Raw genomic sequence first — 20,236 nt, 5'->3', positions numbered from 1 at the left:
TGGCGGGGCTGGGATGCCTTATGGCCCCGCAGCGCTCTGTACATAGCGGCCCCGATAATAAACCATCCCGGGCTGCCCCTCGGGGCCTCAGCGGCGGCTCCTGTGCTGGGGGGGTCGGGGAAAGGGGTGTTGGGGGGGATGTGGGGTGGTCCTGTGTCTTGTGGCCACAAGGCTGGATGTCCCATGGCCCTGCTCCACACCACCACGGCCCCGTGGGTCCTGGGGCAACCCCAGCTGGGGGTGGCCGCCCCCCTGTGATGCTCAGCACCCCCTGGGATGGGCTGCACACCTTGGGGGCACTGGGGGGAAACCCCACAGCCCCTTCCCAGAGCCCAGTGCCCCGTCCCCAGACACCCCCATGTCCCCAGACACCCCTATACCTATACCCAGACACCCTCATGTCCCCAGGCACCCCCTATGTCCCCCATGTCCCCAGACACCCCCATACCTATACCCAGACACCCCCTGTCCCCAGATACTTCTGTCCCCAGACACCCCCTATCCCTAGGCACCCCCATGTCCCCAGACACCCCCATCCCGACACCCCCCCGTCCCAAGACACCCCCATCCCCAGATATCCCCATCCCCAGACACCCCCATGCCCCCAGACACCCCCCTGTCCCCAGACACCCCCACGTGTGTGTGTCCCAGCCCCATGCCCCCCCCGTGTCCCCATTGCCCCCCCCCCCCCCCCCGGGACATATTTCACGCTGGTGCCCCGCGGGGGGGGGGCGCGAAACAAGTCCCGGGGGCGCGCACTGCGCCTGCGCGGGATCGGGGAGGGGAGGGGGAGCCGCGCGCATGCGCACTGCGGGCGGCGCAGGCGCGGTGCGGGACGGGCCGGGGGCTCCATGTCGCGGCGGGCCCTGCGGCGGCTGCGGGGCGAGCAGCGGGGCCAGCAGGAGCCGGGCCTGGGCGAGCTGGGCCCGGACGACGGCCCCGAGAGCGGGCAGCAGAGGCCGGAGGGGGTCGTGAGGGGACGGAGAGGCGTCAGCAACCGCTTCGAGCTGGTGAGGGGCTGAGGGGGGCTGGGGGGGACGTGGAGAGGCCTGTGGGGGTCTGGGGGGGCCTGGGGGGGTCTGGGGGGGTCTTGGGGGCGCTGACGGGGCTCGGGGGGGGAGAGGCCGGGGCAGGGCACTGGGGAGGGTGCTGGGGGGCTATGGGGAAGGAGCTGGGGGCAATGGGAGGGGGTGAGGGGGGTCCTAGAGGCCTGGGGTGGGAGTGGGGGGGCTCGAGGGGGGAGGTGGGGGGCTCAGGGGTGGGCTCGGGGCTGGGTGGAACCTGGGGGTGGTGGGGATGTGGGTCTGGGGGCATGGGGCAGGGCTGGGCTGTGCTGGGGCAGTCAGACAGTGGTGAGGGTTTTGGTGGGAGTGTTGCTGCCCCCGCCCTGCCAGCCCTGTGGTGTCCCGTTGCTGCTGATCTGATGGCACTGACGGCTCCCCGGGGTGACGGAGCTCGGTGTTTCCCTTCTGGGCACCTTGGCCAGCCCCAGCGCTTCCCTGAGGCTTGGTTGTGTGAGCATGCACAAGGCTGGCTTTGGAGGCTCTTCCAAGAGGCTAGATGGGCTGTGTGTGTTCTGCCCGTTGTGCTGTGTAGCAGGCACGTGGTCGTGGTCCTGTGCTTCCCTCTGGCTGGGCAGCAGGTGCTGGGCAGCCCCAGCTGGGTGCTGTGCTTTAAACAAGTGTCTGTGCCCGGTCTGTGTGCTGGAGAGGCAGCTGGGAAGCTGAGCCCTCTGCGCCTGCAGTGCTCTCTGTGCTTTGCAGGTGTGAGTAGAACGGATGCCTGTGCCATCCTGACCTTGTGGGTGTGGGAGAGGGCAGAGCACAGCCGCGTGCCGCCTGCTGCTGCAGCTCCTTCTTCTCTCTGCACAGATCACCAGTGAAGAGCTGGAGGATGACCTCCCATCCAAAGAGGAGCGAGCGGATACCAGGCTCAAAGAGCATGACGTGGCAGAGAGGAACGATGAAGAGTCCGTACCTGAGGAGAGAGAAGGCGATGGGCAGAGGAACGGGGAAGAGGCAGAGCGGCCGGACCAAATGGTAACGCAGCTGCAGGTACCTCGTAGTGACAGTAGTTGCCCCACGAGGAGCAGAGAGGTGTTGCATGTTCCTGCCTCCGCTCGAGCTGAGCGGCTGTGTCAGTGATAGACAAACGTGCTTCTTGTGCGTGGGCTTTGTCAGAGGCTGAGAACGCAGGTGTCGGAGCAGGTATGCACACGCAGGGCGTGAAACCAAATCGTAAGCAGGAACCAGTTAACGTCTGGTTAGAAGTGAATCTGTCTGCACTCACCGTGTTCACTAGCTGGTAACTTGCTGAGCTCCTGTGCCAGGTTTTTAGCAGGGGAGGTGAGGAGCCTGCGCCCTAGAGCTCCTTCAGAGGGCAAGAGCAAGGCGCCTGCCTGCCTGCAGCTCCCGCTTGTCCCAGTCCTCGTGTTGCTGCGGGGTGCATGGCATCTCTGCGTGGGGCCTGGGGGATATTTCACGGTTTCAGAGGGCAGGCTCCTACGATGTTTTCCTGAGGAAGACCTTGTGCTACGTTCCTGTGGGTGCTGAGGTTACATAGAGCACACGGGAAGGAAAGCACCCCTAGGGTTCAGGATCAGAGGCTGCTTCTCTGTGCTCTTCGTTGCAGTTACCATAATGTTGTACAGTAGATGGTGCTAGGCTGTTGGGTGAATGCTCAGTGAGCGTTTGTTTTGGGGCAAATGATGTAAACACTCCAAACATTGAGCTTCTTTCTTTCCTATAGTATTTTGTTGTCACTCTCTGTTAAGAGTTTCTCCTCCAGTCTGTATCAGCTGTTAAGCACCTCCTTGTATGACAGGTACAGAACTACATAAGGAAAGGGACGTTTTAAGCAACAATTTGGCACTGCAACCCTAGTCCATATCTTACTGGAGGTGAGGGAAGGGAGCGTAAGAGGGAATTAACCCCTTGGTCTCATCCATTAGGACCCTGCTTGTGGTGCCTGTGTGCCCTCAGCCAGTCCAGTGGCTTGGGAGCACGCTGGATGTGCAGGGTGAGCTTTGCTCAGCCCATCCCCACGTGAGCAGTGGCTCCAGCGTGACCCTGGGAATTTGCTGCGTAAACACCGGGAGCACACCTGGTGCTGCCTCCAGAGCTGGGTGGAAACGTGGGAGCCCTCAGCGTGTGTGGAGCTGGACTGGGGCTGCCTGTGGCCCTGGCTCTGAGAGGGGCTGGGGAGTTGTGGAGCAGTTCTGTGGTGCTGATACTTGGGGGTGTTACCTGCGGAGAGCTGGCGGTCCTGGGAAAGTGCATCTTAGCTCTGCGTGCCTCGGGAAAGAGCCAGCACTGGTAGAAGTGTGTGCGTTGGGTTGGGGAATGCTGTGCAGCATCGTCAGCTTAGGCAGCTGCATCTTAATCGAGAGGAGCCTGCAGCACGTGGTGCTTTCGGCAGCTGTTGGTTTCTGTGGTAATCAGAGTGGCTGGTGAAACCATCCTGCTTACTAGAAAGACAGGAATACACTTTTTTTATTTTCTAGGGAGTAAAGGAGGGCTGAAACATTTCTTCCAAACGTGGTGTATCTAAATTGTCTTGCCTGAGTTTGTGATCTCGGATGTTAAAATGAAAGTGAGATGAGATTTAACCCTTGCATTTGTAAACCTTTGGTGCTTGCTTCTATTTCCTGCTTGTGTTTCAATTTCTGCTTTCTGACAGACTTGGAGGGATAAATATTGGTTTCACCTGGGGAACCTTCCGATGTGCTGATCCCTATCGGAAACGCTGTTCTCCCCCACGGAGCCTTCCTCCCTGCAGTCGTTGGGTATGCTCTGACGGCTGTTTCGTTTATCTTCGCAGCCCGTGTTAAGTAACAAGCCACGAAAGAAAAAAAAGAAAAGGAAAACGAAGAAAGCTTCAGCAGGAGAGGCTCTGGTATGTCTGCTTGTGCTCTGAGAGATGGTGGCTGTGCTGATTTCTGCCTTGGGGTTGACAAAGCGGTGACACTGGTAGTGGCAGGAAAGATCTTGAGGCAAAAATGCTCCATCTTGTGTTGTCCTCATTTAAAGTCATCAAAGGGCAACAACAGCTTTAGACTGCGGTCCTTGAAGCGGCCGGGGCTAGCGCAGCTCTGCTGCAGACATCTAGAGCTGAAATCCTCACAGCAGCGTCTCCTTTCATCTCTGCTTTGAGGCTCTGCACAGGAGGAGGTACTGCAGGACCTGTGAGGATTTCTGCATTTTCATGATTATTTCCTTTGCCCTACTTAGGGAGCTCTGCAGAGCTGTAGGAAGCTCGTGCTGCCAGCACAGACTCGTGTTACCTTTGCCTGCTTCTCCGTGCACCTTGTCTGTAGCTCGCCGTGGCACAGCTAAATGCTGACAGGAGCACCCACTAGTGCCAAGAGCGTTATCAGCAAACACGTGGCCAAGTGCCCTGCCAGAGGGAGGTGCTTCTGTCTTCTCAGGGATGAAGGGAACGAGGGGACAGTGATTCTCTCTGACTGGGTTGTCTACCCCTAAGTAAACGTGCTTCAAGAGGAGGGAGAACTTTATCCAGCATCTGTGTGTTGTGGATAAAGCTTGGAGAATCTTTATCTATATCCATCTGTTACACTTGGGTACTGTCACTGCCCGAGAGGCTGTGTAGACTAATGACTAATCCATATTTAACAGAAATGAAGTTCAAGTGAGGAACTATTTTTTTTTATTTTTTTTTTGGCTAAAGCTTTTAAAGTCTTAACTCGAGGGAGATCCTTGGCTAAACACAGCAAGCCACAGCGTGCTGGGGTGCTGGTCAAGCTGTCACGAGCAGTGCCTCCCAGGGAGGTGCAGGCTGGCTGCTGGCTCCCAGGAGTTCAGCTGGGGACGCGGGGGTGAGTCACTAAGGCAGAGAACCCCATCAGAGAGCCTGCTTCCTCCCCAGTCCGAGGATAACAAGCAAGAGGGTGACATCTGCCAGCCCTAAGCTTTAGGGAGACTTAATTCCTAGATCAAACAGGCACTTTGATTTACCAGCTAGTGATAAAGCTATCTTTGTTTGATTGCTAAAACGCAGAGCATTATAAACTTTTCATGTGTGCTCTCCGCACAGCGTAGCTATATTTAGCTAAAAAGGCAACCTTGGGATGTTATTTGGGTGTCGTGAATGGGATCCTGCCTTCCGCCCACATGCATCGGGAGGAGGCATGAAATGGCCACTTAGAAATGCCCCACTTGCTGTTTGTGGGAAAAATTGAGGGCAGTTGGGGTAAAAGTGTTATCCAGCAGCACACATCCAACAGTTGTGTGTATTCTGGTGGTTAAAAGACTGGGAAGTGGCTGTGTGGTACATCAGAGCTGGGTTACAAGCGTGCACGTGTTTGCTATCGTCTCACAAGGATCACAGCAGTAAATCAGTGTTTTCACGGAAAGCAGGCAGCAAAGGCTGACTATTTAAGTCTTTACCATTAAAATCAGCACCCCAGCTTTTCATGATATTTTAGGAAGTTAGGGTGCAATAAATAAACCAGATAAAGCGCAGCAAATGCTTTGTAGCAGGGGGCAAACCAGAGACCAGACACGTAAATTGTGAGCTCTGTGCTGGAAGGGACGACTGTGGCTGGCTGGTTTGGGCTCAGAGCACAAGGCCAGCAGGAAGCCTGCCAGATATGCTTGTGCCAGATATATTCAGTATGAGAGTACGTGTGCTCCCCAGGTGGGGTAGCAGCAGGGTGGATAGTGGGGCTGCACCAGTCACAGCGTGGAGTTTGGGGTGAGCCAGAGGGCCTGGAGGCGGCTGGGTGACCCCTGTGCCTGCGGGACGTGTCCTGTAATTATTGCCTTATCTCTGCGTGTGCCTGTCTTAAGGAAGACAATGACCTGGAAGACATCGACAGCTTACTGGAGAAGATTGAGGATACCAATGGGATACTGCAAGAGACCCAGAGTGGAGTAATTGCTGACAGCAGGCCTCTGCTCTACGTAGAGCACAGGTAGTGCTTGTTTTCCTTCCTGACTTTGGGTGGGACAGAGGTCTTCATCCCCTGAGGAAGGGAGAAGGGAGCCTGTGTCATCTGGCCGTAACTCCAGGATCTTACTTGACAGGGGCTATGGTAATGGTTGTACACAGCTCAATTTCTGACCGTAGCTCTTAAAGCTGCATTCAGTTTTTAGTAACTGGTATTCTCTACTGTCCCACCCGGTTTGAGTGGACGTCTGGACCAGGCCGACCTCCAGAGGTGCCTTCTAGACTAAAATGTTTGGTGACTGTTGAAAAATCTCTGCAGAGCTGCTGAGAGCCACAGCACTTTAAGCTTTGAAACCAGCCTAGTTTGGCCACTCGACTGGCTGCGTTCAGGTTGGGTGCTGCAAGCAGCCAGCTCCAGCACAGCAAGTGCTGTGCTCCAGGGAGGGCTAAACAGTACCAGCAGCTAATTTCACCAGGAAAGCTAATTAGACTCATTTAACCTTTCCCCCATGTGACCATCAACAAAGTGGACTAAGTGCTGAGCGTGTCTGAGAGCTGGGGGATGAGTTGGCCTCACGCTAGACATCTGTAGCATCTAAGCCTGTGTCACGCTGTGCAACTTGTCACAGATGGGCCAGCTGCTGTGTCCAGCTTGATTCAGAGCCCTGGGCTGGTGCAGATACTGGCAGCTCTTTGTGTTTCTGTAGGAGAAAAAGCATTTTAACCTGTAGGGTGGAACAATTTACCAGTCGGGTTTTGAAACCTGTAAACACTGCCTCAAACAGAGTGGGTGCTCTTCACTCGTTTAGCTTGTTCAGGGACATTTCAGTAAAGGGAGAAATGTTTGTTTACCTACAGATGTGTTCAGGCTTCAGTGACTTCTCTGGTCAGGCGAGCGTTATTCAGACACCTCTGAGAGCTGGATAACCTCCAAGTGGCTGCGGGTTGGCAGTGCTGGGTCTCAGCCTTCCCACTCCCTCTTCAATTCTTGCTCACTGGATGGCAGAGAGAAATCCCTCCTAAATACGCCTCCCTTCTCTGGGCCAAACGTTAGATCAAGAAAACTGTAGGTGTTGTCGTGCCTTGATATAAGATGTTTGTATTAAAAGAATGTATTTTAAGCCTTGCCAGCCTCCCTGCAGTGGTTGGGGTGCTTGCCCTGAATTGCAGACTGCCACTGCTAGATTCAGCAGAGGGCAGCTCCTGTTTTCCAGGCACAAATCTGCTGAGTGCGCTGAGGCAGTGCCTGGGAGTATCCAGGCGAGGGCCCAGGCTGCCCTGGAGAGGGCAGCAGCAGTATTCCCCAGCTCATGGTCCTTGGAGCTGAGCACAAAGGAAGCGTGCCTCTGATTGAAGAGCTGTTTGGATGCCTCCTGCTCTGGCCAGTGACCAGTCTTGCCCTGGTGTGTGTGTGTGTGAAAGTTCTGGGGTTTGAGCAGGGACAGTTCATGGTACAGAATACTTGGCCCTGCTGGAAAGGGCAGGAGTGCAAGACTTTGTTTAACCTTTTTTTAAATTTTTGTCTTGTTTCAACCTTCTCAGAAACTTGAATCCAGAGAATGAGTTGAAGAGATACTTTGGGGCTCGTGCTGTTCTTGGTGATCAGAGGTTAGTCCAAAATGTCATAGTAAACGCTTTCAAAGTCTGAGCTGGTGTGTCTGTCCTTCCCAGGGCCCTGCTTCCTGAGCCTGTGCTGGGAACCCAGGGCACCCCGATGTGATCAGGGCATCTTATTTCTTCAGACTATACCTAGTACTTCCTTTTCCTTCTGTTGTTCCCCCCCTTCACTGCCAAATGCCCTTCTAAAAGTCCTTTTGCTCAAATGTTTAAGCTAGTGACTCTTAGATTTTTATTTTTTTCTCCAACATTCATGTTTGTTACTATTCCGAAGTCTCTGTCTTACAGACTGGACCCTGAATATTTTCCAGGTAGTCTCACGTATTTGCTTACAGGGGCTCAGGGAGCCAGCTGCTGCTTAGGTGTAAATCTCTGTGCACTTACCCACTGCACTGTGGTCAGCTATCCAGAAAATTCTTCCTTTCAGGAGCCAGTTGGAAAACGTGCACATAGAAGGGTATAAGCTCAGGGCAGTGACGGTGGAAGGGGAAACCTGAGAGAGTCTGGAAGAATTACACTCCTTCAAGGAGAGGTTAAAACAAAAGGTGGTGTTTAGTGCTTGAGGAAAAGAAACAATTTCCTTACTCAGGAGCTTCGTTAGAGTAGCTGTGACTTCTGAAGTCCTCTTGCCCTGAACCAATACATTGGTTGCACTTAGGAGTGCAGCATAAACTGAGTCAGTGCTTAAAGGCCCTGCTGGGAAGAGAGAGATGAGTCAGAGGGATACAAGGCTCTCTTAATTGGGCCTGGGAAGGTGTTTGAAGCAAACAGGCAGCTGAGAACTTGGCAGGAATGAAAACAGGGAAAGAAGCTATTGAAGTGGAAACGCTGGAGGCACTGGCTGGCCCAAAGAGGAATGGTTAAAGTGAGGAAGAGCCAGAGTGAAGGTATGTTGTGTCTCGAAGGCAAGCAGGTTAAAGCTCTGGGCAAAAGCTCTGTGGCAGGGCTGCAGCTGGGGAAGAAGTTGGATCTTTTTTCCCTGAATCATCCTTCTTCTGGCTGTTTTTAGCCCTCCTTATTCTGCTCGTGCAGGGAAGCTGTGACCTGCTGTGTTTTTCTTCCTCAGGCCAAGGCAAAGGCAGCGCCAGTATGTCCGCAGCACGTGGCTGACGGTTCCCAAAAACACCTGGCCACGTTACAGCAAAACAGGTGAGGCTTTCAGTGCTGCTTCCCAAAACACTTCACTGCTGTTGGCTGACAGAGCAGCAGCAGTACCCTTGTGTCCCACGTGCTCTCCAGGTATTGCCATGCAGCTGGTAGAGACCAGGAGGGGGGTGCAGTACTTCACGTTCGAGCACCACCGTGAGTACCAGCAAGTGCAGTTCAAGTTCCTGGATGCCGTGGAGTCCATGGACCCCAACAACATTGTGGTATGTTGTGAAATTGGGTTGTTTGTGCTGTTTGTTCCTGCTTTCCTGCAACCCCCTTCTCTGGCCGGGGAGCAGGGCGATGTGCTCCAGCGCTCATCTTCTGCCAGTGCCGTCTGAGCGGGGTGAGGCAGCATTGCTTGCTGAGCTCTGCTTTTGCCTCATAAATGAGAAAGTGACCAGCTCGGTGACAAGGAAGTCCAGTCCCTGGTGGCCAGGCTGGGTTGTGCTGCTTGGAGCATGCCAGGTGGCTGGCACGGGAGCCTGCAGGAGCTGGCCGTTGGCTGAAGGGGTAGGAATAAAGCTCCCTTGTCTCCTCTCTTCAGCTGGGAAAGGGAAAATATTGTATAAGCCCATTTTTAAACGGGACTCTAAACCAACAGTTGTTCTATTTATAAACCCTTGCATGGGTGAAAAAAGCGTGTTTTCCTGGTATTGCAGTAAAACAAGTCTTTGTGCTGAAGCTCTTCATGCATGTTCAAGCTCATTAAAGTCTATGGTAACGCTTGGAGTTCGTAATGATAAGCAACAGAAAAATTTCTCTGCACCCTACTGGACCATAACCGAGGTATTTTTGCTCTGAAAAGTGGCCATGTGAGGGCGGATACATGCCCTGGCGAAGTTTCTGAGAGGCCACTGTCTTTTGAAGACAAAGGCCCTTAAAGAGGCCAGCGTTTAGTTCCTTCTGCTTTCCCACCCTCTGCTCCTAGCCACTGCTCTCTGCAGCTCATCAGTTCTGCTTGCTAACTAGGCTGAGGGACTCACAGTAAAAGATGCAAAGTAGTTGCTGGTCAAGTTTTAGTGAATTAAGAGTATTTTTCCCTCTCACTATGACCCCAGATGTTCCATATCTTCCAAAATGAAGGACTAGAAAGGATCTTAAAGAAGACAAGGAGAGGGAAAAATGTCAGGCAGAAGGCACTGGGCTGGGACAGCCTAGGGTGGGAAGGCTTTACCCTGTAGGTTAGGTGGGAATGTTGCCCGCCACCCTGCAGATGTACCACTTCTGCAGCCTTTGAAGCTGTAGAAGCTGTACCATTTTTTTAATTCTGGGAGAAACTTGAGGAGATTTGAAGCAGCTTCACTATTTTCATGTTGAAACTGAGATTTCCTTAGAAAAAGTAGTCCATTTATAATTACTGATGCAGAGTTCTTTGCGGTATGGTTCAACTTATACTTGTATTCAGAAGCCTGGAAATCTTTTTTTTTTTTTTTCTGTCCATTCCAATTCAGGAGCTGGGTCCTGGGATTGTAGTAGGTGTTTGAAATTACCCTCGCAGTGCCTAGAGGAAGCAAAAGCCTGATCGAACGTTCAGACTCTTTTTTTAAAAGGGCTAGAGAAGGAAACAAAAATGTCACTGAGAGAACAAATTCCCAGTTAATTAAGGACTATTAATATAAGGTGGCATCTTTGACAATGAGGGACCCTGAACCCCTGTAGGATGGAAGTTTAGAGTATGCCGGGAGTCAACTCTTGCTGCCCTTCCCAGACATCTGCTTTTGAAGGTATGGCAAGATGGACCTTTTAAGTGTATGAATGTCCTTATGTTCTTTTAATCCCTGGTTTTGGCCTTTCACATGAGGTGCGTCTCAGCCTTGCATTACAGTCTTAGCATTGTTTGTGATGGTGTGGGACAGGATTGCTTCACATTCAGACCCGGGGCAAGAACAGCCCCTTTCTCTTATGTGCTGTGTCAGGACATTTGCCTTCCTGCCACGCTTACAGAGCTTGCCTCGTAGGCAAAGTGCACAAGAAAGCAGTGATTCGTGCCATCGTGTAATCAAGCTCATGCTCTTCTGTAGCTGCTGCTTCAGATGAACCCGTACCACGTGGACTCCCTTCTGCAGCTCAGCGATGTCTGCCGGATGCAGGAGGATCAGGAGATGGCCCGTGACCTGATAGGTAGGTGCTGAGGTGGGGAGCGGGCGTGCTCAGCAGAGTTGGTGAGAGCTTGTGAAGGGTGCAGATGGAAAACATCAGCCTGAACGCCCAGCAGGAGCTGTGGAGCAGCGTGGCCTCACGCTGCAGGGCAAGGCTTTGCCCAGGTGCTGGGAGGGAGAGGAAGGAAGAGGTGCTGCTGTGGCACCACTCTGCAGATGTGCACCCGTACCCAGTGCTGAGCAAGTCCCTGCTGAAAGTCGCAGCTGAGCAGTTGCTGTGAATTAGCAATCAAAGGCTTCTGGTTTGGCTTGGTTTTTATTTCAGCAAAGGAGCAGCAAACCAGAAGGGTTTGTTTGGCTCCGTGTTTGTGACTTTGTGGCCGCGGGCGCTCGGCCTCGTGTTACCCTTCAGGCTTGAAGCTTTTGCTGGAGGCTTTTGAGCAGAGCTGGACATGCTTGTCTGTGGCAAAGCACATTAGCTTTCACCTTTAGAAAGAATGAGAGGATTGTCTGGACACGATGGGTGTCACCTGTAGGAAGTCCCTTGCAGGAGGAGAGTCTGATTTAGCAGCTACCCTGTACTGCAGTGCAAGGGGATGCTGCAGGAAGCCCACCTCATCCACAGGGAGTGTGTGTGGCTCTCCAGGCCAGCTGGCTTTGCTGTGTCATGTCACGTCAGGCTCTTCTTCAAGCAGTGCAGGCTGGCGTGGTGGGCAGGAGGCATCCTGGGGGACAGCAGTCCCTCAGACTGCCGGGAGTCTGCGATGAGCTGTTTGGTAACAGGGACATGTGCTCCTCAGCATGATAGGAGGGCCCAGAGGCTAAGTGAGGACAGGATCTTTGGCTTGCACACGTGAGGACAGTTGTGGCAGAGGCAGCTGTACCAGCCTCAGTCCCAGGCTTCTTCCAGAAGAGTTGCATTTTGCCACCACAGCTTGATGTAAAGCTTGCAAATGGGAGCAGGGCTCGATTGCCTGGGTATCTGCTGGAACCACATACTCGGAAGTAGCTTTGCACCTTTCTAGGGTGTGAATAAGCTTTTTTTCACGGCCTGTGGGTGCCAGAGCTCTCACTTATCAGTGTTTTCTTGGCCAAACTGCCCCCTACTTTGTGAACACTGGGGAAGCCCCCTGTGTGGAGATGATGATGTGCCCTGATGATGTCTGTGCTGTCTGCAGAGCGGGTGCTGTACAGCCTGGAGTGCGCCTTCCACCCCGTCTTCAGCCTCACCAGTGGGAGCTGCAGGCTGGACTACCGGCGGCCGGAGAACAGGTAGGTGGCTGCCTGCCTCCCACACACCAGCCCGAGGGTGCCTGCAGCATCCCCTGGCCTACTTTGGGCACAGAGACCCAGATTCACCACCTCTGCTGCACCAGCCAGTCCTGCAGGTGGTGATGGCTGGGGACTTCGAATGTCCCTTTCTGTCAGGGAAGCTTTGCTGCTCCACAATTAATGGCAACGGCCCTTAACGAGGTGAGAGCAGGCAGTGCTTGTGAGGGGGCACTGGAGTACCAGCAGCTCCTGTTCTGCCAGGTCGCCTGTACTGAAATAGGCTAAGTTTTTTTTTGCAAAGTATCTTCTTTCCCAAGGGATTTGTTATTGGAGCATTACCTGTTTCTCCCTGTCACGTCCCTCTTGTGCAATTAGCATCCGTTAGCCCAAAGCAGCACTTATTTTTGTCATAAAAATCTTGATGGTGTGTTTAAGTCTGTGCTTGGTCACTGGTGTGCCGGCTGCTCGGCTGCTGCTCCCAGCACTTGCTCTCTTCGAGGCCTGGCTGCTTATGTAATATTGCCAGCTCTGCAGCTGCAGGGAAAGGTGACTTTATTCTGGGAATTTTCCAGTCAGCTGACCTAAGTAATCTCTCCCAAATTGCTCTACCTGGAGATTGCTCAGGTTTCCAGCGCCCACTCGCTGACAGACTTTGTGCTGTCCGTGACCTGAGTGCTGTGATCTGCATCTCACCCAATTTGGATGCTAGTCCCACCCCACACGTGTCACACGTGCTGTGTCACCGTCCTCGTGCAGTGCTGGGACAGTGGCAGAGGCACAGCTGTGCTAAGCCTGCAGGATGCAGAGCTCAGGGATTTCCTTCTTGTTGTTGTCCTGAGTTGTTAGCCCTGGGTTGTGTGTGCACAAAGGCAGTGGAGGTGGAATGGGCTGTGGGTTTGCTGTCCCTATGCTTGCACAAAGGTAGCAAGGGAGAAAAAAAAAAAAAAAAAGTAATAATAAAAACCAAGTCACAATGAAGATTTGGGCTGATTTGGAGTCCCCAGTCTTGAATGAAGCATTCTGCTCTCCCAGTCTGGCTTCTAAAACCCATTTCTGCTCTCCACACAGGGCTTTCTTCCTGGCTCTCTTCAAACACCTGATGTTCCTGGAGAAGAGGGGCTGTCCCCGGACAGCTCTGGAGTTCTGCAAGCTGATTCTGAGGTAGGTGCCCCATGGAGGGCTGCACCCCCTCTCCTACATCTGGGAGTCGTGGTGCCCACAGGGAATACGCTTTGAGCAACACGTGTAACCCTCGTATGCCCAGGCTGGACAGAAAAAAATTGGAGGAGGTTATGATACTGTTCCCAGCCTCAGTAAGGGCTTGTTGCACTCCTTAAGGATGCAGTCCCACAGGTTAGTTTGGGGCATGTGCTCTTATCTGTATCCTGCTTTGAAGAGAGAGGTGATTGTTTAGGAGGAGGCTTAATCAGCTGGAACCTGATTGTCCTTTGCATTTGGCTACCTAGCTGTGGGCCTGGCTGATAATTACAGCAGAGCCTGGAGTCTCTGTGGAGCAGATGCACAACAGTGGCTTCAGCCTGCTGGGTTTGTGTGGCCATTGATCTTCCTCCCGTGTGGCCTCGTGGCAGGCCTGTCACCCCTCTGCAGGGAGTGGAATGGGTGAGGTGTTGCACCCCCTCCCAGCTGAGTGGGGCTATTTGTGTCCCCATTATCTCCGCTTGCTGAGTCACATCATGACTCTGAGTGCTAGTGGGAAAGTCTTGTTTGACTGAGAAATTGGGGCAGGCACTTCAGCTTTTGTGACGCTTATTTTGGTTCCTCTTGTTGTGCTCGCTTCCCTCTGAAGCCTTGATCCAGAGAACGACCCGCTGTGCGTGCTGCTGATGATTGATTTTCTGTCCCTGCGAGCTAGAGAGTACACCTTCCTGACACGCATGTTCGAGGAGTGGGAGGTGAGTTGCCAGCATGCCACGCCAGTGTGAGGGATGAGGCAGAGCTCAGGGACACCTTGCTCCTGGGACTCTCCCCACCCAGCTGGGCTGGAGGGAGGCAGCTGTGCCACAGAGCGTGGGGCTTCTGTAACTGGCTCAGCCCTTTGGGTCTGTCTCACAGACAGGCTGGCATCTGGAGATTGTCAGAACAACCCCTGGAGGCTGAGGTGTTCAGTGTTAGGTCCTGTTGTAATCCTGGTACCCTACAAACAATTCTACAAACTCAAAGTTGCTTACTCAGTTGTAGGGGCACCAAGCCAGCAGCTGGAAAGTAACAGAACCTACCAAGCAATAAACCCCTCCCTGTGTGCAGCCCAGCCACGCTGAGATCACTGCATAGCATCACTTCTCGATAAATCTCTCTCTCTCATCCTGCAGAGTCACCGGAATTTGTCCCAGCTCCCCAATTTTGCCTTCTCAGTGCCGTTGGCCTATTTCTTCCTGAGCCAGCAGGAGGAGCACTCGGAGATGGAGTCAAGCCAAACCCGGGAGAGAGCTGCCCAGCTCATCCAGCTTGCGCTGATCATGTTCCCAAGCGGTAAGTCTGTCCCCACCGGTAAGTCTGTCCCCGCAGGCTTTGTCGCTCTCCTCATCTGTGAGAGCAAACACTGGATTCCAAGTAGTCAAATGCAGAAGCAGCAGTTTGCCTACGGGCTGCGAATGGCCTTGGCCTCTGTCCATGTGGGACAGGAGCCCTGACTCAGAGGGGTGACACAGGTTGGCAGCTGGAGCCCAGGCAGAACCCACCGCCGGGGCTCAGCCTGCCCTGCACCATGGCAGGGAGAGAGCGACGGAGCCAGGGTGGGTACAGACAGCCATGAGTGCTCCACGTGTTGGGAGGAGATCAGCAACTGCGCTCTGTGCTGCTTGTCCTCCTCTTGGAGCAGCTGATGGCCCCTCACTGAAGGGAGTCACAGGCATGCAGGCTGGGGGAGGGTGAGAACGGAGTTCTTGGAGCGGGAACATGTTTTACCCTGGGGTTGCCAAGAACAGACAAGTAGTCTCTCTTAGCTTTCTCTCCGAGGCACTGCTCTGCTTTAGATGTCCTTTCCATGGGTGCCCATCACTCTTGCTTTTATCCATTTGGTGCTCGTGTTCCTGAAAGGAGATACACAGCCCCTCCAGGCCCAGAGGGGACACAGAATGCCAAGGAGGGTGTGTCTTTTAAAGCCAGGAATAACCAGCTTTCGAACAGAGGTTTAGTTTGTGTTGGTTGAAACCTTATTTTTTGCTGCTTGTCACGGTGACTGAAATAAAACCTTTGTTCAAGTTCAAAGGCCAACAGCATTAAGTGCATGAAATTGCACCTTATATTACTGAGGGGGAAAAATCGTTCTTTTTTATTTACTGTGGATCTGTTTCCATCATCCATCCTGAGATCAAAACACTGCATAACCTCCAGCTGTGAAGCTGACAGCATCCTTGCATCCTCCTTGTGTCGGTTCTTGTTCAGCGCTCCAGCCTGCAGGGGTGCTTGGCCCCAGGGGTGGGGCTGTCTCCCTGCAGCCCTGCTGGTGGTGACTGCCCGCTCCCAGGCGCTTATCAGCAGTCTGAGAGCGAGCTGTGTGACTTTCTCCTGCAGTTCTTATGCCGCTGTTGGATCACTGCAGTGTGCAGCCCGATGCCAGGGTCGCCTCCCATTCCTTTTTTGGGCTGAATGCTCAGATAAGGTAAGACCTGGAGATGTTCTCAGCAAGAGAAAGGAATCGATTTTCCTGGTATTGGGGATTTTGCTTGCTCAGGCCGTTAATGGAGTTAAAACGCTGTAGAGGACAATATTTGCTTCTCATGCTGAGAGGCTGTTAGATGCATTGATAATGGATTCCCATAAAGGCTACCAGATCACTCTAATAGGCCTGCCTCACCTTAATGCGGATGGGTCAGAAGTTCACACTGCAGCTTGTTGGTACATGTAGGCAGAGCGATGCTCTCAGGGCAGGCTGTCTCCTGCCAGTCTGGATTTCCCTGACACGTGGTCCTCCTGAACACGTGAATGGTCTCTCTCCCCCTCGGGTAAAGGCAGAGCAACTTTCATCTCATGGCTCTGCTTATCCCAAAAATAGGAGGAGGCGGAAAAACTGGTGAAGGTAGATGTAAACAGCAGGGCTGGGAGCCTGTGATCCCCCTCCGTGTTCTCACGCTGAAGCACGGTGCAGAGATGAGCTCTTTCCAGACAGCACGGGGACCTGCAGGCAGGAGGAGAGTGCCCTGAATAACAACTGTGTCCTTTAGCCAGCCTCCCGCCTTGAACCAGCTGACGTCTCTCTACGTGGGAAGGACTCACTCCCTGTGGAAGGACCCAGCTGTCATGGCTTGGCTGGAGACAAACGTCCACGAGGTGTTACACCTGGTAGACATCAAAGACCCGCTGGTGGAGGAGTGTGAGCTCAAGTGAGTGCAGCAGGCAGAGGTGATGGGCTCTCATAAGGGATCTGGGTGCTGAAACACAGGGACAGGTCAGGCTGGGGGGCCCAGAAGATGAGAGAGCAGCTCTGTCCTGGGCAGCAGTGATGCTGGGGCTTGTTCAAAGGGCTTAGAAACATTTTCCATCTCTGAGAAGTGGGAGAGGGAGGCGTTAGTTCTTGTCCTAAACTGATGTTAGTTTGCTCTGCTGCCCTGCGGAGGTAAGAGGCTGGTGAGTGAGCTGTGCAGTGTCCCTGAGCTGCTCTGCTCTTCTGTCTGGGATTAGCAGCTGCCAAGTGAGTTTGGCTTCTCCTTTGGCCAGCTCAGTCTGACCCGGTGGGTCCCGGCAGAGCCAGGGATGAAGCTGACGTTACACCTAGAGAAATGGAGATGAAATGCTGGCTGTGCTGAGCTGTGCTCTGTGCCGTCAGCTGTTCCCGCTCCCGCTTTAGGAGGAAGATGAGATACCAGAGTGCCCCCAGGAATATCTACCGGCATGTCATCCTCTCGGAGATGAAGGAGGCCACGGCAGCTCTGCCTCTGGTGAGGGCCCCGTGGGGGTGCAGATGCTGCTGCTGTCTGCGGAGTGGTGGCACTTGTGTCCTTGCTACGCATGCAGATGCCGGGCATGTCTCAGACCACAGCCACCAGAAAGGAAACATCTGCATGACCTCGAAGCATCCTCCCTCTGCGTGCAGCTTCCTGGGTGTCCTCAGGATAAGGCACGCAGCGGCGTGTGCGGGCAGGCTGGGCTGTGGCTGCTGCTTTTCCCAAGACCGGGGCCTGCCCAGCAGGTCCAACCATCTCCGTGCCTCGGCATTTGGCCCTGGTGGTGCGCAGCCTTCACCTCTCTCTTCTTCCTCTCTGCAGGAGGTGACATCGCAGCCTGTGATGGGGTTTGACCCTCTTCCTCCTCTGGACTCCATCATCTCCTACACCAGACCAGAAAGGTACTTCCCAGCCCCTGTGCAGGCACAGCTCGCCTCCTCCCAGCATCGACACCTGGCTGCCTCGGCCGGGGTGCACGTGGGTGCTCAGCACTGGCATCTCCTCCCTCCGAGGGAGAGAGCAGCCTGGCTTGGGTGCTCGCCAGCAGGCTCAGCGAACAGGCAGGGCTGGTCCTGCTGCCTCTGCGTGGGGCTGCTGGTGGCCATCGCAGGCAGCAGCTAGTCACAGCTGCGGAGGCAAAGCCTGTTGGAAAATAATGGCTGTTTCTTAACTGGGGTGGGTTGGGGTAAACACAGATACGATCGCAGCTGGCTGTGGTGTGCAGACTGCTCAGGTGAGGCTCATACATGTCTCACACGTCGGCCCAGGTCAGAGGACGCAGGGCAGTGCTTTTAATGGTTGTTCTGCCCAGGGGCTGGCCAGCTGCTGGCTGCCTGGGGTAAGAAGTGCTCATGAATTCCCCAGTACCTCGCTTTGGGAGAGCATGACTGGCTCAGGGAGGGGCCCTGTGTTGTGTGGAAGCGTGGTTACTGCTCCTCTGCCCTGTCTCAGCCCGGGTCAGCACTGGCAGGTCAAGCACAAGCTACTCCCTTAACCGTGGTGTGCAACTTGTGTCTTTCAGAACGAATCACCCATCCAACGAAAGCACTTTATCTCTCTTCTTCCGATCACTGTTGCCAAATTTTAACTTGCAGGTACGTGCAGTCAGCTGCTGCAGGCGAATCAGAGCCCACTTTTGCTTTCAGTACACAAGTTCCTACTGCACAGTGTTTCTGCAAAGGGAGTGGCTCTTGGCATATGCAGTGTGTAAACGTCAGGTTGCAGAGCAGCCTGATGCTTTTTGGCAGGCGGCATTGTCTGTCCCTGCCTGCTGCAGCCAGGCAGCGAGCTCCCTGCCGGGGCCCTCCAGCTCTGCTCTCTTGCAGGGGGACATCAGGCACGATGGAGACGACGAGGCCGGAGCAGGGCAGGACCTCAACCAGGGGGTGAACAGGCTCATGGCAGCCATGCGGGACATGCTGGCGAACATCCAGTTCCAGGAACCCCCCCGGGACGACAATCCTGAAGGCGACGGGGACTGGGACTGAGCTGAGAGCACGCGTCTCCCACCCTGCCCCTGTGTTAATTGTACCCCAACCCTTTCCCACTCCAATAAAGTCATAGAAACCAGAGGTGCTGGCTGTCATTGTGGGGAAGGGGCTGCATCGAGGGGAGGCTGCTGCGGCTGCGTGAGGCTGAGCGCTGTCTGAAAAGGGCAGGGCTAATAATCTGCTGCAGTTTAGGCCCCTTCTGGGCCCCTGCAAACACAGTTAATGCCCAATTCCCTGGGCTTGCTCTTCTGCCCTGTGCTTAATGGTCGCAGCCTTTTCTTCCTGCTGTCTCCTTGTCCTTTGTGCTTCCTCCAGGCTGAAGGCGCCTTCCCTGTGGCGGGGTGGGGGCGGCTGCCCTGCAAGCTCCCTCGGGGCCGGGAGGGACTGGGCTGTGTCCTTGCTCCTCACAGTTCCCTGTGATCTGCCCTGGAGCTGGAGCTCTCCCGGTGTCTGCTGGGGGTGGGTGGGGAGCGGCTCCTCTTGTGCTGCAGCCATTGATGCTGCTGGGAGCGGAGACAATCCCCCTCCCCTCTTTTTTTTTTTTTTTTAATCTTTTTCCCCACCAGCTTCCCTTGCTTCCCCACCTTCGAGTGGGGCACAAAGCAGCGCAGAGCCAGGAATAATGAGGTCAGCGGCACCACGAAAGCCTTGGCTCACCGCTGCTGCCCACAAAGCTTTTTCATTTCTGCTGTGTAACGGTGTGTGCGGCTCCAGTGCTGAGCCAGGCTGCGCTGCCCGGAACAAATCCCCCTCCTCCCACCCTGGCCGTGCTGCAGCCGGGCTCCCTGCGGGCCCCACTTCCCACCAGCCCCATCCTGCCCCTGGCACAGCCCTGCAGGAGCCGAGCCCCGGCTGCGCCCCGCGCTGCTCGGAGCTGCAGCCTCGGCGTTTTGCGGCTCTGCTCCCGAAGCCTGTGTTGACAAAGCCAGAATTCACCGCATGTACCGGGCGGGGAAGCCGGTGTCTGCTGGTCCAGATTCCTCCCGCTCACGTTTCCCCGCGGCCTGGGCTGATCCTGCCCGCGAGGCGTGGGAGGCGCTGGGGACGCCGGGGACGCCGTCTGCCTGGGCGGCTGGCGCCGGGCGCTGCTGCGGGTGCTCGACCCCAACCTGTGCCAGGGATCAGGGCTGGGGCTCGTGGGCTGTGAGCACCCATCCTGAGTGGCCCCAGGACATGGCCTCGATAGTGGGAGCAGGCTCCAGGCTCCCAGCCCAGCGCCGGGGATGTGTGCGTACCGACCTCGGCTCAGCGGGCGGTTCTCATTAGCCAGGGTGTTAAAATGTCTCCTGCTCCCTGCTGAGCACGGGCACCAGCCCTGCACGCAGCCGCTTCCACGCACACGGGACCGGGGGCAGCTCTGAGCCCCGGGGAGGCCCCGGCACCCCGCGGGAAGGAGCGGAAGCATCGGGTGTGAACGGCCTGTTCATGGAGCCCTGAATGGCTCTTTGGTGGCTGAGCAGCTCCAGGCATCAACAGCGAGCCAAAGGCACATGATGGTCAGATGCGTCCCGCATCCCCCAGCCTGCCCAGGCTTGCTGTGGCACTGGGCTGTGGGAGACGCCGCGAGCCGGTCACGGAGTGGGACCGTGCTCAATTCTGCCTTTGACAGTCTCCGGGGGACACATCACTGCTCCGCAATGCAACACCTGGGTGCAACGGGGGGGACACGTCCATGGCCGCGGGCAAGATCTGCCCCTCGTGGTGTCCCTGCCACAGGGATGGTCCCACTGGGGTCCCCAAGGCACGTGGAAGCCCCGGGGGCATGCAGGACCCCAGGGAGCATGGGAACCCCAATGTG

General features: G+C 55.0%; 1 protein-coding gene across 2 annotated transcripts; it reads left to right on the top strand.

The window, feature by feature from the left end:
* The first annotated feature begins 824 nt into the window (after window positions 1-824).
* TCF25 (TCF25 ribosome quality control complex subunit) lies at window positions 825-18,519 on the top strand. Of its 2 annotated transcripts, none has more exons than XM_084294405.1 (18): window positions 825-1,010; window positions 1,872-2,039; window positions 3,820-3,894; window positions 5,808-5,932; window positions 7,450-7,515; window positions 8,591-8,673; window positions 8,764-8,894; window positions 10,695-10,794; window positions 11,951-12,044; window positions 13,113-13,205; window positions 13,852-13,957; window positions 14,375-14,534; window positions 15,579-15,666; window positions 16,229-16,387; window positions 16,852-16,942; window positions 17,270-17,349; window positions 17,970-18,042; window positions 18,274-18,519. In XM_084294405.1, the coding sequence occupies exons 1-18, from the start codon at window positions 852-854 to the stop codon at window positions 18,433-18,435; spliced, it is 2,013 nt and encodes a 670-aa protein (XP_084150531.1). In that variant the 5' UTR covers window positions 825-851; the 3' UTR covers window positions 18,436-18,519. The 2 variants fall into 2 exon arrangements, with proteins under 2 accessions (XP_084150531.1, XP_084150530.1); XM_084294404.1 differs by having other exon boundaries at window positions 1,872-2,054.
* The last annotated feature ends 1,717 nt before the right edge of the window (window positions 18,520-20,236 follow it).

Source organism: Netta rufina (assembly GCF_964035555.1).
Source record: "Netta rufina genome assembly, chromosome: 13".
Taxonomy (NCBI): Eukaryota; Metazoa; Chordata; class Aves; order Anseriformes; family Anatidae; genus Netta; species Netta rufina.
Note: the sequence above shows the minus strand (reverse complement) of the source record. Positions and strands in the feature narration are given on the sequence as shown.

Coding starts and splice junctions, on each gene's coding strand:
- TCF25 (XM_084294404.1), top strand. CDS start 852: ATGTCGCGGCGGGCCCTGCGGCGGCTGCGGGGCGAGCAGCGGGGCCAG. Junction 7,516..8,590: donor GCTGTTCTTGGTGATCAGAG/GTTAGTCCAAAA, acceptor TTTCTTCCTCAG/GCCAAGGCAAAGGCAGCGCC. Junction 15,667..16,228: donor GGGCTGAATGCTCAGATAAG/GTAAGACCTGGA, acceptor TGTGTCCTTTAG/CCAGCCTCCCGCCTTGAACC.